General features: G+C 35.7%; 2 protein-coding genes across 2 annotated transcripts in view; one reads left to right on the top strand and one right to left on the bottom strand.

The window, feature by feature from the left end:
* Positions 1-19930, bottom strand: part of LOC148941523 (ras-related and estrogen-regulated growth inhibitor-like protein) — a 387592-nt gene that overhangs the window by 134509 nt on the left and 233153 nt on the right. The window lies entirely within an intron of this gene.
* On the top strand, positions 5262-6047 carry LOC148941533 (uncharacterized). The gene is made up of 2 exons (XM_089104256.1): positions 5262-5305; positions 5757-6047. The coding sequence occupies exons 1-2, from the start codon at positions 5291-5293 to the stop codon at positions 5988-5990; spliced, it is 249 nt and encodes an 82-aa protein (XP_088960382.1). The 5' UTR covers positions 5262-5290; the 3' UTR covers positions 5991-6047.

Here is a 19930-nt window from a genome sequence, read left to right as displayed (position 1 = left end):
TTGGTAGTAGCCGGAGCATTAACAATAGTAGGCCTAATTGAAGCAGCTTGCACATGGTGTCGTTTGGTTAATTCACCATCCCCCTCAACAGGTCCTGAAAGTTTTAACTTAATGTCCTAAGTTACTCCTGAGATATGGGTGGTGCGCCTTTCTAGTAACCTGCATGCACATAGTATGTTTTGATTTAGTTCAGCATCCCTCAATCTCAATCTCAGAGGTGTGGTTATTGGACCTCTCAATTACACTAAGCAAAAGGGCTGTCTCAAAATTTTGATCAGATGTTTTTGTGGTTAAGCAGCAAAAAGGAGAGTGGAAGGGGAGCTGGTTTCCCTCCAATTACTCTTGATTCTAAAAGTGAGCACTAGAAAATTCAATTTCCAATCGAAAGAGCCTCTCAGAAGTTTCTAAAACAACTCCTTCCATACAAAGTGCCCTAGTGAAAAAAGATGAGACAATCAAACAGTTCGTGGTAACGAACTGTAAGTAAGGAACGAAGCGGCTCAGTAGTAACTGAAACTCTTCAAAACGGAATTTTTATATCAATAGATATATTAAAATAATTGGCTTATTATTCCGATTCCAACTCTGAGAAAAATTTGCTTGCTTTTCGAACACAACCCCTAAAATTCAAGGAATCTTAATGAAAACCACACCATCAGATTCAGCGTATCCGAAAATTTCTATTGTAGAAGTTTCAAGAAGAAAGGTCACGGATGCGTCTTTATTATTTTTTTTTTTTTTTGTAAGTTTTACTCACGGGTGGTCGTATCGAACCAATAGTTCTAAAATACGAGGAAATGGTTCATTCAAACAGAAATTAAAAGTTATAGCGCCATTCTTAAGTGACCGAACAGATTACAGGGCAGCTAGCCCCCTTCCCAGCCCCTTTTCGTGTGAAGGAGATGGCCCCAACGTGACCCTTGAGGACGTCCGTGACATAAGTCAAGTCAAGTCATTTTGTTCAGCATGGTTGAAAAGTCCAGTAACTATGCCTTTATGGATAACAAAACGCCCCACAGCCTTTGGGGAAAGGTCTGTAAGTCATGAAAATTTCAAATTGTTTACGTATAGTGTTTGTTATTGAAAATATACAGACATTTTTCGGAAGGGTGGGGGGTGAATATTCCGCTGGGGGGGATTTTTCACGGGAGGAGTTTTCTGTGGGGAGAGAAGTTTCCGAGATGAACCTTTCAGCGGAAATTTTATATTAATGCAGTTTACCAGAATTTCCATACGAAATACATTTTTTTGTCTTACTTTCTCTTTGCCGACTCAATTTTACATGTGGAGATGTTAAGGGGAATTGTCCGGGGGGAATTTTTACCGAGTTGAAATTGTCTAGAGTATCTTTCAGTAGGAGGGATTTTTCATGGGAGACATTCTTCGTGGGGGATTTTTCACTGAACAATAATCTTTTCTAGGGAGGAGAGCATTTCTGTCATGATTTTAAAAACAAACAGAAATTAAAGTATTTTTTCAAATGAAAGCGGGCTAAGAAAACATTTCACCCAGAATCGTCAGCATGAAATTTTTTTGGGGGAATTTTCAGTTAGAATGGAATTATCTGGTGGAATTTTCCTGAAAGAGGGGGGGGGGTATTTTACGTGGGAAAAACTTTCCATGGAGGGATGTCCCGTGGGGGAGGGATTTTCTAGGGAGTGGGGTCCAGATTTCCTGGTTTATTAAAAGCAAGTTTCTTCAACTGAAAGTAAGGAGTTGCATCAAAACTTAAAACGAACAGAAATTATTACGTATATGAGGGGGTTGCCTCCTCCTCCTCAATACTTCTCTCTTTACTCTAAGGTTTGAATCTTGTTTCCCAATTCTCTAAGAACAACTCCTTAAACACGAGGGTCGTTTAATAAGAATAATAAGATTTCTTAAAAGTTCTAAGAATCTTTAGCGTAAGGAGTGAGTCATTAAGAAGGGGGCAACAGTAGAACAATAATAATAAGAACAATAAGAAGCTTCTTTTAAAAGTTCTAAATAAAAAACTTTAGCGCATAGAGCTAGGTGTTGAGGAAGAACAACCCCCATATTTACGCAATAATTTCTATACGTTTTAAGTTGTAATGCTGCTCCTTACTTTCAGTTGAAAAAACATGTTGTTTTTTTAACTTAATAACACGCTGAGCCCACTTCGCTCTTCACTTAGGCAGCGCGATTGAGCTGTCTATGAAACCATTTGCAAATCTAACGTATATCCATTTTTTTTATTATAAACCGTCTTATTTCCTATATTAAATTTTTTCTTCTTATGTAGATCTGAAGATTGCCGAAACTTAGGGGAGTTCCGCAAGTTATTGCACCAGAATTTCAAGATGCTGATCTTAGATACTATTGGGAAAGTGATTGGAGACGGTGGGCATCCGTGAACAAGTGCTAAATTGAGAGAGGAATTTGGGACACTATTTGGGGGGGCGCCCACCCACCGAGAGTCTCGGGTAAGTGACCCAAAAATTTGAAAAATTTTTGAAAAATTGAAATTTCTCAGAATGTGGGGCTGAGCTTAGGCAACGATTAGGTACTATTTGAAAGATAAAGATGGCTTTAAACGATTGTTTGCCTATTATTTCAAGCAAATTAATGGTCCTATGTCAATTCTAAATTATTGGTCAACCTTCTTAAGACCATAGGCGGGCGTGCCTTTTTTGCCTCTCATTACAGGCAATATAACGGTCCTATGTCAATTTTAAATTCTTGGTCAACATGCCTCAGACTCTATGCAGGCATACCTTTCCAAAAACTAACAAACAAGTATGTGTCCAATAAGAGAGTCATACATACTCCCGCCAATTACCCGTACCCCGGCCATTTAAACATTTGCCTCTCAATTTACGCGCCTGAGAAAATTTGGCTGATTTTCAAAAAAAGGGGGAAAGGCCCCATAAAATCTATAGAAGCTTAATGAAAATCACACCATCAGATTCAGCGTATCAGAGAACCCTACTACAGAGGTTTCAAGCTCCTATCTGCAAAAATGTGGAATTTTGTATTTTTTGCCAGAAGAAAGATCACGAATGCGTGTTTATTTGTTTTTTTTTCCAGGGGTGATCGTATCGACCCATTGGTCCTAGAATATCGTGGGAGGGCTCATTCGAACGAAAATTAAAAGTTCTAGTGCCCTTTATAAGTGACCAAAAAATGGAAGGCAACTAGGCGCCCTCCCACGCTCATTTTTTCTCAAAGTCACCCGATCCAAATTTTGAGATAGCCATTTTGTTCGGCATGGTCGAAAATATGATAACTATGTCTTTTAGGATGACTTAATCCTCCGAAGTCCCCGGGGGGAGGGCTGACAGTTATGAACTTTACCCAATGTTATCATATAGGTGTGTATTGGTTATTGGGAAGCATACAGATGTTTTCAACGGGGATTTTTTCTGGTAGTGGTGGGGGGGTGGGGTCGGTGGGTATGTGGGAGGATATTTTCAAGGAGGAATTTTTCATGGGGAAAGGGACATTGCTATGAAGAGGGTGTCAGGATTTCCCAGCATTATTTAAAAAAAGATCAGAAATTAAATTTTTTCAACTGAAAGTAAGGAGCAACATTAAAACTTAAAATGAACAAAAAATAATACGTGTATGATTAGGTTCGCCCCCTAGTCAATACCTCGCTCTTTACACTAGATATTTTTAATACTTTCATAAGAGCTATTTATTCTAATTCGCAGCCTTTGTGATTAAGGGGTCATTTTTAAAGAATTGGAACAAAATTCGAACTTTAGCTTAAAGAGCAAGGTATTGACTAGGAAGCGAACCCTCTAATATACGTATTAAAAATATATGAACATGGAAGTTCGTCACGTAAGTTAATTCGTAAGTTGAGTATATTTACTACTAATAAAAACGTTCATAAATAAAATTAAACAAGTTTCGAGAAAGCCATTTAACCAAATAAAAGTAAAATTAATATTCGAATTTTGTTTTAATTATTCATGTACGGTGAGCCAAAATCAAAATCTGCATTAATTCAAAAACGTTCAAAAATTAAATAAAAAAAACAGTTTTTTTAACTGAAAGTAAGGAACGACGTTAAAACTTAAAAGGAACAGAAATTATTCCGTATATGAATGGGGCTGTCCCCTCCTCAACGCATCGCTCTTTACGCTTAAGTTTGACTTTTTCACAACTCTATTTTTTTTAAACAATGAAAAACTTTAGCGTAAAGAGCGAGGCGTTAAGGAGGGGAAAGCCCCTTTCATATACGGAATAATTTCTGTTCATTTTAAGTTTTAACGTCGTTCCTTACTTTCAGTTTAAAAAACTTGTTTTTTTTATTTAATACAGCCCAAAGGTTTTAGTCAAATAGCCCAGAACAGGTAAATTATAGGGATTGAATTCGATAGTCTGAAGATATTGCGTAAATCTTGGTGTTTCAAGGGCATGAGCTAGGTACAAGGTGTCACCTGTCAATGATGTCTTTGCTTTCATATATATTCATATATAACATTTATTGACTCCTAAAAATGTTTCATATGGGTAAAATCATAAATTAGTTTCTCAAACTAAACTAATAAGGAAGCTAGTTAAAACCGTAGGAGTCACATCCCGGTACTTATCCTTCTGCTCCCGTGGACTCAAGGTGGCCATTTCAGTTTCGCTTAGTCAGAGTCTATCCACAGTTTCTTAAAAGGGAGAGGGATGTGGCAAAACATGAGCTTAATTCAGTTTTTATCTACTGCTCCTGAAATGTTTCCAATTTTTCTAATGTTTTAAAATTGTGTTTTCCTCTTTCTAGTATAATTTGTTGTAATTGTTATTAACATTAAGGTTAACTAACTCCCCGCTGTTTTATTTTAATCATAAAAATAATCCTCAATTGTTACTGAATACAATAGGCATACTGAGTAATCCGGAAGAAGATTTACTGAATGATGAAAACATCGTTGAACACGACGATGGACATTTTGTTTTTCCTTTTCTTTTGTATTGTTCTTTTTCTCATTTTGACTCCTTCTAGCGTAGTTTGTTATCACTGTTTATGTACATTATGGCTAACTAACCACCTGCAGTTTTCTTACCAACAAAAACCAGAATTGTTAGTTAAGACAAAAGGCATATTGAGTAATCTCAAAGAACATTTTCATAATCTTGAAAACACCGTTCAACACAAAGAATAGCATTTTTTGTTTTCAACTTCTTCAACCGTATTTGCAAAAAAATAAAATTGCGTAAATTTCAAGGTCTCGAAAATTTACGATTTCTGTATATAAGCACCTGAGTAATATCCTTTTTGCATCAGAACTGAAATAGCTTTCTAAGAAACTTACCGATCGAAATACCAAAAATGATGAAACGATTTGTAAGTCCTTATTTCTTTAATAGTTTTAAGATTTTAAAAGCACAATTGAATTTCTGACTTATAAAGTTACTTTTAATTATCATTTCATTTTCTTACAAAATTCTACTAAACTACATATTTTGTTTAATGTGTCTGCAAATCCTATGTCCATATGTCCTCTACATTCATTATATCGATTCTTTTAATAAATTTCTAGGGAAATATTTACACTGAATATCATTTATGAAATATAAAAGCTGATTTCCGTTAATTTATCTTCCATTATATTTAGAAAAGGGAAAATAGTGAAGCATTCAATGAAAACTTTAATGAAAAGTTGCTTATAACATGTATGATAGCATAACATATATAATAACATATGTAATATGATAAAATATATAAATAAGATTTATTTTTATTGCAAAAAAACTGGTAAAATCCGCAGCATCTCTAATCAATTTCTCTTATTTAGGTTTTCCTGGCCCTTTTCGCAATTGCTATGTGCGCACCAGCAGAAGAAAAAAAGGAGGGCACAGACATTGAAGGAAGTGAATCATTCCTTCCAAATTATGGCTTTGGCTATGGTGCCGGACTTGGCTTTGGATACGGTGGACTCTATGGAGCTTACGGTGCTGGACTATACAGAGGCATTTACAGTCCTTATTATGGTGGCTATGGCTATGGCCGTGGACTTGGTTATTGGTGAACTTATTGAGCCGCTTTATAATTATTATATTTGAAATAAAATTTGACGTCAAAAGTATGTTGTTGTTACTAGAACAAGATTGAAGGCCGACTTATTTTTATATTTGTTTAGTTTCAGATTATAAACTTAAAATTTCCCTATTTCAGGCTTTATTTACACAGAGATCCATAAGGTTTGGTTTTGCACATTGCCAGACATAGAAACAAAATAACAGGAAGGACATTAGCTAGTTGGTAGGGATTGACATATATGTAAGAGAAACACTCTGAAGGGCCCTTCGACCCTCGTACCTACTTCTTAAATTTCACATATAAAGGAATAAGACTATGGTAAATATAAGTCCATTATATATTGAAAAAAATCTGCATAATAACGACTAAAAGCTAAAGAATGACAGTCGTCACGCAATGAGTGAGAATACATTCATTATAGGCATTTAGTTGAGTGAAATTTAAAGTAAAATATATATTTAGTAAATAGAGAAAAATTGAAAGGAAATACATATCCGTTTATTTTGGCATAATTCAGTACTAGAAAAGGAGCTTGAACATGTTTTTTTTAGAGAGAAAAAAAATATAGAAAATAAAAGAATATATTGCCCACCATTAGTTAGAAAATTTGAATACTGGGTTTTGGTGACAAGCTTCGAGACCGTAGGTGAATATGTCGGTTATGCTTGCAAATTCAAAAGACGAACTTTGTATATTTATGGCTTTGCACTCTCTATGACAAACTAGGGACAAAAATTAGCCAGTCAGCGTGTAAACATAGCCATTTGGACTTATAAAACATTAATATTCACTCTTTGACGTTTTTACTCTTCACGATTTCAGGTGCACGCAAAATATTCTTCTACTATATATCATCACATTTACATTATATAACAAATTCCGTCCTTACTACAAACATTCGATAGCTAAGCTTCTTTCACACTGTCGCGTTAAATAGTTCTCATTGAGCCTTATAGTGCAGAAACATTGGCTAAATAGAAAAAAAGTCTTTTCAACTCTCTTTCTTCCCACCCCCTTTCAATTCAATACTTATGGTTCACTTGCCCCTCTCTGCTCTACATGAAAGCTTTCTACACTCTCTGAAACTCTGAATCTTGGGCCATTCCCGAGATGTTGCAGATTTGCAATACAGTAGCCTGATACCATATAATGTCTTTTGTTGACCTCGCTACCTATTGACATGAATATATTTTAGTTCCCATAGGGGATTATAGTAAAAAGCGTCTTGCTGGGTCGGAAACATTATATTCATTAGATACAACAACCCCGTCCTCCAAGCCGCTCCCAAATAAAGCAGATATGACATTTGGTTACACAGGATTCATAAAGCGTCTTGAGATTTAGTTCCACCTTTTCAATACATAGTTAAGATATAGTTAAATTCACACATAGTTAGTTCACACATAGTTAAGATACACTAATCATCCCTCAACCTTCCTTAAGGTTTAAACTTGATGCCCCATGCCATTCCCAACAATCCGCAGGTCCATTATTTTGATAACCTGGCTGCGCATAGTATTCTGTTTTACATCGATACTTTACTGTTACTACATTATAGGTCCAACAGGAGCGTATCTTGAAAACACAATAGTTGGGTCAGAGACAAAAATCAACGGCACATCCCCCACCCCCACCGTACAACATAAAATTTGAAGTCGATCTGCCCAACCCTCCCCGTTTTTCTTCAACAGTGCCCGAAAGCTTCAACATCATCCCCTAAGTCGCTTCCAAGATATTTTTATATAGCCAGGATACACATAGCGTCTTTTAATCTACCTCTACTCCTCCCCAAGTCTAAATTTAAAATTGCCTTACCCCCCCCCGCCGTCAAAACTCCTTCATAGTTTCATATCGGTTCCTTAAGTAATTCCCGATATATTGTACTTCAATTTCATAGATGTGAGAGAATTTGAACAATCATATGCACGTAGTATCTTTTGATTTACTCAGGCACGCGTACTATTTTCAAAGTTTACCTTTGAGAGACTCTGGGAATCTTGGCCTAGCACACAATCCCAAAAAGTTCCTAGCTGACAGGACAACCAAGGTCAAACATGGTCACCTTTCCTACTAGAATAATTGAGAACAATGGGTAGCTTGTATAACTTGGCCCCTTAGTCCCTGGGGTTGCTGGTGTGACGTGAAACCTGAATGCACACTTATTAGATTTTTTTACGTTGACGAGCAGTATTACAATCTATGGTTTCGATGCAATTCCCTTGGGGCTATGGGGGCTTGGTAGAAAATCACACGGGGAGGTTATTGTTCTTCATTAACTTTACACCTTTAATTAGTGCATTTGAGCTTCTTATTTCCAATCGGATGAGGGCCCTCCAATGTTTTTATAGCCATTTCTGAAATACCAAGTGGCTGAGGGAAAAACCTTTGGTTTTTTTTTCCACCACCCGGCCCTATTTTGGGAGGAGCTAATATTTTTTTCCTTTTTCCCTCCTACATAAGCATTCTTTTAGTCCAAGGAATCAATATAAAAGTTTTAAGCAGATAGAGAAAAAAGATAACTAGCCTTTATTTAGACCCTTTTACGGGAGGGGGAAGCTTGGAACGGTTTTCGTTATTGTATATCTTTTAGCCTAATAAGTTATGACTGTAAGATTCTGGTTTTCCACTGGAAAGGAACAGCAAAATGTGTTTATCTTATTTTCAGGGCCGCTAGACTCCTCCCCCTCCCATTCCTATATTCTGTTGTTTAACTCTTTTTAACCAGAGAACAAACCCAGAAAGCTTCGAGATGATTCTATGCCCAACATCATACAAGTCCTGGCTTTCCTTTGTAAAACCTCGGAGATAATTTACAATTACCGATAATTTAAATAATACTGGAAAATCCAGCTCCCTCTCTATGAAAAATTCCCTCCCCCCAAAAAAAAACTTCTCTATAAAAGATTCTCCTACGTAAACCCCCTTACAGAAAAATCCCGCTCCAAAAAATATTTATTTACTTCCCAACAGCTAATACTATTCGTAAACAATGGGCAAAATTCATAGCTTGCAGCCCTTCCTTTGGGGGCTGTGAGGGGTCAAGTCATTGTTAAAGATGTATTCATTAGATCTATCGACTATGTTGAGCAAAATGGCAATCTCAAAATTTTGATCGACTTTGGGGAAAAGAAGGGGCGTGGGAGGGGGACTAGCTGCCCTCCAATATATTTGGTTTCTTAAAAAGGTTAGTAGAACTTTTGATTTCCGATCATATAAGCCCTCTTCTAATTTTTAGTGGTACTGGTTCGATACGATTACCCCTGGGGCAAAAAAAAACGAGAGAATAACAAACAAATAAAACGCATCCGTGATTTTGCTTCTGGCAAAAAATGCAAAATTCCACGTCATCAAAATCGCTTTTTTGCATCGGTAGCACTGATCTGTCTCCCTTTTTTCTAGCAGGGCTAAGGGGTGGCAAGAGCATCATAGAAAGATGTGTAATAGCTCATTCGAAAGTAAATTAAATTTGTAAGTGCCCGTTTTAAGTGACCAAAAGGATTGGAGGGCAACTAGCCCCACTCCCTGCAGGCCCCCTCCCCCCAAAGTCATCCAATCAAAATTTTGAGATGGTCATTTTTTTCAACATAGTTCAAAGGTCCAATATCTATGGTTTTGGTGATGATATGACCCTCCATAGTCCCTGGGGAAAGGGTCATACGGTATATTGGTATCTGACGCATCGATATCATTCCTATCGGTATGGGCGTATTGTTATTGGGTGTTTTGGTATCCTCATTTTTAGTAGCTCATATAAAAGGTATTGTTCAAGCATAAGTCCTTCCTTCCTATAAATTCCACCATCAGCAAGTTCCAAATTATGGTTGCAACAGCAGCTGCAACCTAGTAAAGAGCGAACCACAGCCCATAGCAAGCAAAAATTAAAAACCACGTTTAGAAAAAAGAAACCTAGTAAAAAAAAACTGCCATCTGACACTGATTCAGGAATGGTGAATATTATTTCTGTTTGTCTTAAAAGTAAAAGTTTATTGCGAAAAGAAGTTTATGATGAATTCGAAACCCCTCAAAAATGGTGTAAAATCAAAATGAAAAGTGTACCATTGGAATCAGCATGGCCGATAACATTTTACAGGGAAATTAAAGTCCCTCTCCTTGAACAACAGAGAAAATCGCTTTTTTGCATCGGTAGCACTGATCTGTCTCCCGTTTTTATTCTTCTTTTTTTTTCTAGCAGTGCTAGGGGGTGGCCAGAGCATCATATAGAGATGTGTAACAGCTAATTCGAAAGGAAATTAAATTTTTAAGTGCCCTTTTTAAATGACCGAATATACTGGAGGGCAAATAGCCCCCCCCCCTCCAACAGACCCCCCTCCCCAAAAGACATCCAATCAACATTTGTATAGCCATTTTGTTCATCATAATTCAAAGGTCCAGTATCTGTGGTTGTAGTGATGATATGACCCTGCATAGTCTCTGGGGAAAGGGTTGTACTCTGTATTGGTATCAGACGTATTGATATCACGCGTATCGGTATCGGCGTATTGTTATTGGGTGTTTTGGTATCACCTGTATCTAAGACAAATTTTTAGTAGCTCATATAAAAGATATTGCTCGTATATACGTCCTTCTTTCCTATAAATTCCACAATCACCACCATCAGCAAATTCCAAATGGCACTAAAAAACGGCATTTCGGGTGCTTTGTCTCAAGTATAAAAGCTGGGGCTACCAGAACTTTTTAGAGTGATGTTTAATGGCTCATTTGAAAGCTATTGCTCATATCTACGTGATTTTTTTTAATTCTACCATCCGTAAGTGTGATACAGCACTAAAACTAGGGATGTAATTTCTTCAAAACCCTGTGGGGGGGGGGGGGGCCAAGGTGCACCAAACTTTCCCAGATCAAGTGAAAATGTCAGTGAAGAATAAAAAAAATCATTATAGTACCATAAATTCAAAGAATTAATAAAGAAAACTGGCCCGTTTCTCTGAATTATGCAGGCTTATCTTAGTTTTGAAAAGATTTTTGAAGAAATTAAATTTCAGCTGGGGGGGCAAACTGGGGTCTGGGGGGAGAAATCTGGGGCCAAGAGGGAGCAGTTGCCCCCTATCCCATAACAAATTACGCCCCGACAAAAGACAACACTTTTGGTTTCACTTCTTAAGTAGATAATGCAAATATTGCAAACATATAAATAAAATCTACAAATGAATTCATCGAAATGATTTTACATAGATCTTTCATGTAGTTATCTTAACTTTTAGTTACTATGCGCCGTGTTTTGTTCTTTACTAGGTTTTCAGCTATATCCGATGAAGCTAGCATTGGCCCATTTATAATGAACTGTATCGGTCCTTTTTTTCTGTTAATTACAAATGGATGATGCTGGTTTCTAGGAAAGTAATAAGGTTTTATTACAAACTTTTAGTCTCCTAGTAATATTCAATTATTATAAGCTTTACTATTCGTTCTTTACTTTAACGAGCTGCGGAAAAAAGAAAAACCATAATAAAATAATGAAGGGGTACTTGTTCCTTATTTTGCACACCCTCGAGAAATGAAGTTGCGCTTTTTACCGTGGCTAGTGTAGAATGGTCAAAAGTCTCCGATGGTAGAATGCTGAGCATAGATTGTTCATGAAAATGCAGTTTTTTTTTGTAAAAAGTGATACTAGTTGCCCTCCAATTTCTTGGTCACTTAAACTGGGCACTATAACATTTAGTTCCGGTCGAATGAGCCCTCTCGCGACATTCTAGGACCACTGGGTCAATACGATCACCCCTGGGAAAAAGAAAAAACAAATGAACATACATCCGTGATCTTTCTTCTGGCAAAAAATACAAAATTCCACATATTTGCAGATAGGACCTTGAAACCTCTATAGTAAGGTTCTCTGATACACTGAATCTGATAGTGTGGTTTTCATTAAAATTCTATGACTCTTAGGGAGTGTTTTCCCCTTTTTTTGAAAATTTGGCAAATTTTCTCAGGCTCTTAACCTGAGGGGTAAGACTAAACTTGATGAAACTTATATATCTAAAATCAGCATAAAAATCTGATTCTTTTGATGTATCTATTGATATCAAAATTCTTTTTTAGTTTCCCTTACTATTGAGCCGGGTCGCCTCTTACCTACAGTTCGTTACCACGAACTGTTTGAAAAGATTGGAAGTATAAAACAATATCATCATTGTAATAATTATGGTCCAAAACCCTAAAATGGAGGTTTTCAAGAACACCTCCCGTATGTTCCTCCTCCAAGCCCCCTTAATAAGCTACGCAATTAAGGTACAAAAACCAAACAACAAAAGCACGAAGAACAATTGGGAAATCTTTTTGCAAAAAAGTGGAGATACTTTGAATGAATATTTCGGCCCTATGTCCAAGGACCGTCATCAGCAAGACAAAACTATATAAAAGAGAAAAGACTCACAACAACATGCGACCAATAAAACCAAAAATAAAAAAAAATTCAAAGCAGTCCTAGCATCCTTACTTCAGCGAAGTTCTGATAAAAAGTAAGGTAAAACAAGGCGATTCAATGAGATGAAAGAAAAACAATTTAAAAATTCTGATTCTGCATTATGCAGCCATATTTTTGAAAATCCTAGCCATAATATACTTTTTGATGAATCCGCCCTTATTAGCAATGACCTAGGCATAAAGCAGGTAGTCGGGGAATCAATTGAAATCAGACTTAAGATTAATAATTATGTTTTCTTAAATAGGGACTTGGGGGAATATACACTAAATGCTCTATACACAAATTTAATTAAAAATGACCTTACAAAATATTTTTAAAAACCAACAGACATTAACACAGAACCGGTCACAAAAAGACCTTTGAGGTTAGCTACCAAAAAGGTTGGATTAGCAATAAGAACGTGTTTTAAATTATTTTTCTTTCAAACCACCCACCACAAGTTACAACAGCTGTTGTAATATCTTTCGTTCATTGTGCCCTAAACATTTGTTCTGATTCCCGCATCACAGCAGAATTAAGCTTTATCAGGGACATACTTTTTGGAAATGGTTATCAATTTTTATTTATTAATAGTGTAATTAACTGTAGACTGAAAAGACATTCCCGTAAAATTAATGATAGTTTATCATGTGAGATTTTAGACAAGCCCTTAAACATAATTTACCCCTCCTACATCCCAAAAATCACTACAAATCTTAAAAAAGTTTGCACAAAAAATAATCTGTATCTAGTATTCACAAATAATGTTAAAATCATAAATTTTCTAAATTCTGGTAAAGATAAAACCCCAGTTACTCGTCAAAGAGGGGTCTATCAAATACCATGCGATTGTGACAAATATTATGTAGGTAGAGCCCAGAATTTAGAAAAGCGCATACAACAGCATAAAGATCATATAGTCAAAGCTCTAAATTCTAATATTTCCGCTGTTTCATCTGATTCTGCATTAGGCAGCCATATTTAGTCTGATTTCAATTGATTCTCGGACTACCTGCTTTATGCCTAGGTCATTGCTAATAAGGGCGGATTCATAAAAAAGTATATTTTGGCTAGGATTTTCAAAAATATGGCTGCCTAATGCAGAATCAGAATTTTTACTTTTTATCAGTCCTGGCTGAACTTCGATTAAGTAGGCTAAGGATGCTAGAACTGATTTGAAAAATTTTTTATTTTTGGTTTTATTGGTCGCATGTTGTTTTGAGTCTTTTTTCTTTTATATATTTTTGTCTTGCTGAGGACGGCCCTTGGACGTAGGGCCAAAATATTCATTCAAATTATCTTCACTGTCTTGCAAAAAGACTTCCCTGTTGTTCTTCGTGCTTTTGTTGTTTTTTATGGAAAGGCAGTGTGGTCTTCGTCGCTATCAAACAGTTCGTGGTAACGAACTGTAAGTAAGGAGTGACACATCAAAAGAATCAGATTTTAATTTTGATTTCAAATATATAAGTCTCATCAAGTTTAATCTTACCCATCAAAAGTTACGCACCTGAGAAAATTTGGCTGATTTTTGAAAAAAGGGGGAAAGACCCCTTAAAAGTTATAGAACCTTAATGAAAATCACACCATCATATTCAGTGTATCAGAGAACCCTACTGTAGAGGTTTCAAGCTCCTATCCACAAAAATGCGGAATTTTCCATTTGTTGCCAGAAGAAAGATCACAGATGCGTGTTTATTTGTTTTTTTTTTTTGTTTTTTTTTTTTTACCCAGGGGTAATCGTAATGACCCAGTGGTCCTAGAATATCGTAGGAGGGCTCATTGGAACGGAAATTAAAAGTTCTAGCGCCATTTTTAAGTGACCAAAAAAAATGGAGGGCAACTAGGCCCCCTCCGACGCTCATTTTTTCCCAAAGTCACCCAATTAAAATTTCGAGATAGTCATTTTGTTCAACATAGTCGAAAATTTAATAAATATGTCTTTTAGGATGACTTAATCCTCCACAGTTCCCAGAGGAAGGGCTGCAAGTTATGAACTTTGTCCATTGCTTACATTTTGCATTGGTTATTGCGTAGTATACAGACATTTTCAGGAAGGATTTTTTTCTGGTGGGGGGGCCTGGAGGAGGGGGCTACTTGGGAGAATCTTTCCGTGGAGGATGTTTCTTTGGGGTAAGGGCAATTTCTATGACGGGGGCGCCGGATTTACAAGCATTATTTAAAAAACGATCAGAAATTAAATAAAAAAAAACAAGTTTTTTCAACTGAAAGTAAGAAGCAACATTAGAACTTAAAATGAACAGAAATTATTACTTATATGAGGGGGTTCACCCCCAAGTCAATACCTCGCTCTTTACGCTACAGTTTTTTTTAGTGCTTTCAAAACAGCTATCTATTGTAATTATACGGCCTTTGTGATTCAGGGGTTTCTGAATTAAACAAAATTTTAACTTTTAATGTAAAGAGCGTGGTATTGACTAAGGGGAGAACCTCCTCGTATACGTAATAACATATACGTAATAAAAAAAACAATAAAAAAAGCGATACGGCTCAATAGTAATCGAAACTTTTAAAAATGGAATTTTGATGTCAATAAATGTATCAAAAGAATGGGCTTATAATGCTGATTCTAAATATATAAATTTTATTAAGTTTAGTATTAGGCTACTCATCAAAGGCTACAAGCCTGAGAAAATTTACCTGATTTTTTAAAGAGTGGGGAAACATCTCCTACAAGTGAAAGAATTTTTAATGAAAATCACACCGTCAGATTCAGCGTATCAGAAAACCCTATTACATAGGTTTCAAGCTCATATCTACAAAAATCTGCAACTTTGTATTTTTTGCCAGAAGAAAAATATACGAATATAGAAGTTTGTTACGTAAGTTAATTTGTAAACTACGTCAGAACCAAATTTAGAGACAGCCATTTAACTAAAGAAAAGTAAAATTTTTATGCAAATTTTGTTTACTTATTCAATGACGGTGAGCCAAAATAAAAGCTGCATTAACTAAAAAACGATCAAAAATTAAATAAAAAAAGGGGCCGTCCCCTCCTCAACGCATCGCTCTTTTCGTTAAAGTTTTATTTTCTCACAACTTTATTTTGGTCAAACAATAAAAAACTTTAGCGTAAAGAGCGAGGCGTTGAGGAGGGGACAGCCCCTTTCATATACGGAATAATTTCTGTTCGTTTTAAGTTTTAATGTCGCTCCTTACTTTCAGTTTAAAAAAAACTACTTTACTTTTTTTTTTTTTATTTAATTTTTTTAAAAAGACCAAAAGATAAAATCATATCATTAGAGGCGTGGTTCTGTTAGTACAGCGTTGAACTTCAAATTAGTGTCTGGGGTTCGATTCCCAATTGTTTTTTTTTCAATCACGGTTTTGTCCCCTTCTATATAATCATTTTCAGATATTTTCACTGTTTTTTTATAAATGTGATGCACTCATTTTTTAAGGAATGTCCCGGGAAGGTATTTTGTCAAGCATTTTGATTCAAATGGGAATAGAGGTCTTCCAGTTCATGGTTTGCAACGACATTCTAATAGATCACTAAATCCATACCCCAACGTATGGCGTAAAATCCGGTGTGGGGGGGTGTAAAATCTGGAGCCGATTTTCCCAAGTCAAGTGACAATGACAGAGAAAACTTAAAAACGAGCCGTATAGTAATAAAAAAGGTAAATATGTACTTAAGAAAACTGACCTGTTTCAGTAGATGCTTGAATTATGCAGGCTTATCTTATTTTTGACAACATTTTTGGAGAAAATAAACTTCACTTGGGGGGCGACTGGGGTGTGGGGGAAGACTGTGGTCTCCCTCTCTTCCTTAGGAAATTACGCTCCTGGCCCAAACCCCTGTAGTGGTTGGAGAAGTGTAGGCATTTGGTTCTAGAACCACTCAGTTGTATATTAAAAGAAGGATTACTTATTGTTATACTTACTTATCCAAATTATTTACTTGACAATTCCGCTGTAATATTCTCTCCATACGCAAGATTCTGCATCCAAAGAGGAAGAAAAACATATGAAAACAGGTCGGTAGGAAAATTCAGGTAATTCTTTCCAGAATTTTTGAAATGAAAACAAACTTAGTTTATAATACCATTTATCGTACCTAGACATGAAATGATCTTTTTTGAAATTTTGATTCATTTGTAAGTAACGAATGGCTTTTCTATTTAGGGACAGGTCAAATAACTCCCTAAGCCTAAAGGCATATTACTGTTGAGCTAGCAAAATTTCCCACAAGTTTGTCTATATGCAAACCTGTCCGCTTAGTTAACCTTTTGTATCGAAGCCGCCTGGAGCTACTTTCTTAAGTGTTACTAAATTTAATTTTTTAAACAAAGAATTAAAGGTCTATTCTTTCTAAAAAAAAAATTTAGGGAAAGAAACGACTCTATTTTTCCCTAGATTGGAGGTGATTAGAAACTAAGTAAAAAAATAAGTTTTGGACTGAAACTAACGAACAATATTAAAACTGAAAACAAACTGGACGTATTCCATGAGACGAGAAAGGTCATGGTAATATAGTTTATAAGTTAAGTTTCAATCAAAAACGAGCAAAGATTAATTTAAAAAAAAACTAAATTTATCCGAGGGAAGTAACGAGCAAAGTTGAAACTTAAAATGAACAAAAATTATACTTCACAGACTATCTAACATATATTAATAAAACACGTGCAAATAAATCAACTGGTGATATTTCCCTATGTTTGTAGGATTACAGAAAACTAGCGCTTTACTGAAAACACAAAACAATATAAGAGTTTTGATACGGTAAAAATAATCTTTTAACAATATAAAAGTAAAGTATTTTTAGATTGTTGCTTTATTTATTTATTTTTCCGTTTAATTTGACATCACTTCTGCACAATGAGCTCAGTTCAATGATTGACTGTCATTTTGGATCTGAAAAAACATTTCATGATTATTTTGTAGACAAGTTCGAAATGAAGGAATCTTATTAGTATTAAGACTACAGACTCGCTTTAAAATTTGTATCACAACTTGAAATTCTCCGTTTTATAGCGAGGAATAACTGGATATCCAGAGTCCATATTATGGTTGATATGTTCTTCATTTCGATTATTACTAGGTGAGACCAAGATGTTGCCCGATAAATCAATCCATTATTTTTCATGCTGTTTAATGACTGTAAACTTATTTTTTTTTATGACTAAGTTTATAAGATAATTTTAATTGTATACTGAAAGTTACTGATACCACAGCTCCTGTAAGACTACGAAAAGCGTTTATTCTCGATTCAGCTTTAAACAGGGGAAGAGTAACCGGGCTCAGGTATTTGATTCCCATACTATTAGGTTTGGCGAGAAAGAGTTATCTCTTCTTGGGTCTAAATTAGCGGAAAATTCGTGGAGCTTGCTTGATAATGATAAGGATTTTTCTTGTTTATTTGAGTCTTTTTATGGAACCATAAATGAGGATATTCTTAGCATTTGTAAAGTACCACCTTCTAATAATAGGTCTAAAAGGATTGTTCCCCTAAACCCATGGATCACATCCGGACTACTCAAAAGGTAGCGAAGGAAGATTAATCTATAGGGAGCTTACAAATGTACTACACATTCAGTGGGTGCTATTCGTCTTTGTCAATTCCAGATCAACCGGACTATGTATAATTCCATGTGTGGGAAAGCCAAATCTTTTTATTATCTAATTTATTTTGCTGCTTGTGGCAATGATATTCGTAAAACTTGGAAGGTAATCAATTCTGTACTTAAACTCGGTTCTCAATCTAGCTCTTTGCCTATGAGTCTGGTCATTGGTGATAGAGCTGTGGAGGGTGAGCCTTATGTCCAAGAAGCATTCAGTTCATTCTTCGCTAATATTGGCAATAATCTTACTTCTTCATTTACTTTATCTCGGCCCAACCTAGACTTCAGATCTTATCACCGCACGTCTTATGTTAAGTCTTTGTTTAAAGAGACAGTAACAGTAAGTGGAATTGCTAAAATTGTTAATGGCTAATAAAACTCGTTCTCATCTGGGCCAGACTCTATCCCTACTATGGTAGTTAAATCTATTCTTCCTTCAATAGTTTTGCCTCTAACAAAACTTGTTAATCTTTCATTTGAACGTGGAGTTTTTCCGGATGCTCTAAAGCATGCTCGGATTGTTGTTTTGTATAAGGGTGGACCAAGAAATGATCCGGCAAATTATCGACCTATTTCAATTTTATCAGTATGCAGTAAAATATTTGAAAAGGCTATGCTTTCTCGTCTCCTTACTTTCTTAAAATCTAAAAATTTTCTTCATGATTTTCAATTTGGTTTCCGAATGAAGCACTCCACTCAACATCCCTGTATGACCCTTTTGAATTTTATTTATTTTACGTTAGATTCGGGATTGATTCCGGCTGCTATATTCATGGATATTCGCAAGGCTTTCGATTCCTTAACCCATGAAATTCTTCTATCGAAGATGTCTTATTTTGGCATAAAGGGACATATATTTTCTTGGTTTCAGTTTTATTTGAAGGATAAGATAATTTCTGTTGATCTACTTTTCCTGTCACATGTGAATTTTGACGTCCCCCAGGGATCAGTTGTGGGGCCTGTGCTATTTTTGATTTATGTAAATGATCTTTATTGAGTTGTAAAAAAGCAGAAACTTATTAATTGCTGTAGACTTTGTCATCCTGAGCCTTCCTTTTCCCATAGTGGCAACTATAGATCGCCCTCTTCTGATGTCCTTGTTTGTTTTGCTGATGACAGCACACTTGGCACTTCGGGAAATTGCGAATCAGAGCTTCGATTAAATTTGGAAAATTTGTTTTGGAGGTTAATTTTGTGGTTTGATGCTAATTATCTTACCCTAAATTTTTCTAAGTCCAGTTTTTTTATTTTTTCGCGTGTTACTCAGGCTTATCCCCAGTTATCAGAAATTCACCAGATCTAAAGATCTAATTCATAGATCTAAAGATCGATATGTTCATTTTTTGGGCATTCTTGTTGATGGAAACCTATCTTTCAAACGTCACATCGATTTTATTAAAATAAAGATATGCAGGAGTCTCGGTATTTTAAGGAAACTTAGACATATTTTTCCTGGATCAATTTTGAAAATACTTTTTCACTTCTTAATCCAATGTTACGTTTCTTACTGTCCAATAGTGGAGATCCCAACCTTTTCTTTTCCGTTAAAACCATCTTCTAAAGTCTACAATAAAGCTGGACACCTCATTCTGAAAAACAATTGCTCATTAGTAATCCCAGTGCATGATCTTGAGTCACTATACATTCTTTCATGCGCATGCTTTACTTTTTCTCAGCTTCATGGTGACCTCCCCCGGCCCCTAAGTGTTCCGCTATCTTTTGACTCTGATCATAATAATTATAATCTTCGCAATATGACAAATTATGTTCAAGTTCCATTTACTCCTCGCATAAGGTCATATTTTAATTCATTAATGGCGTGTCATATTGTTTGGAATAAGTTGCCTGAATCGGCTCGAAGGTGCCACTCATTTGGTTCGTTTAAAAACATTGTTAAAAATTCTTTGGCTTCGTAGAAGTTATTTT

Source organism: Artemia sp. Qi Xiang Cuo, chromosome 18, assembly GCF_049724085.1.
Source record: "Artemia sp. Qi Xiang Cuo chromosome 18, ASM4972408v1, whole genome shotgun sequence".
NCBI lineage: Eukaryota > Metazoa > Arthropoda > Branchiopoda > Anostraca > Artemiidae > Artemia > Artemia sp. Qi Xiang Cuo.
Note: the sequence above shows the minus strand (reverse complement) of the source record. Positions and strands in the feature narration are given on the sequence as shown.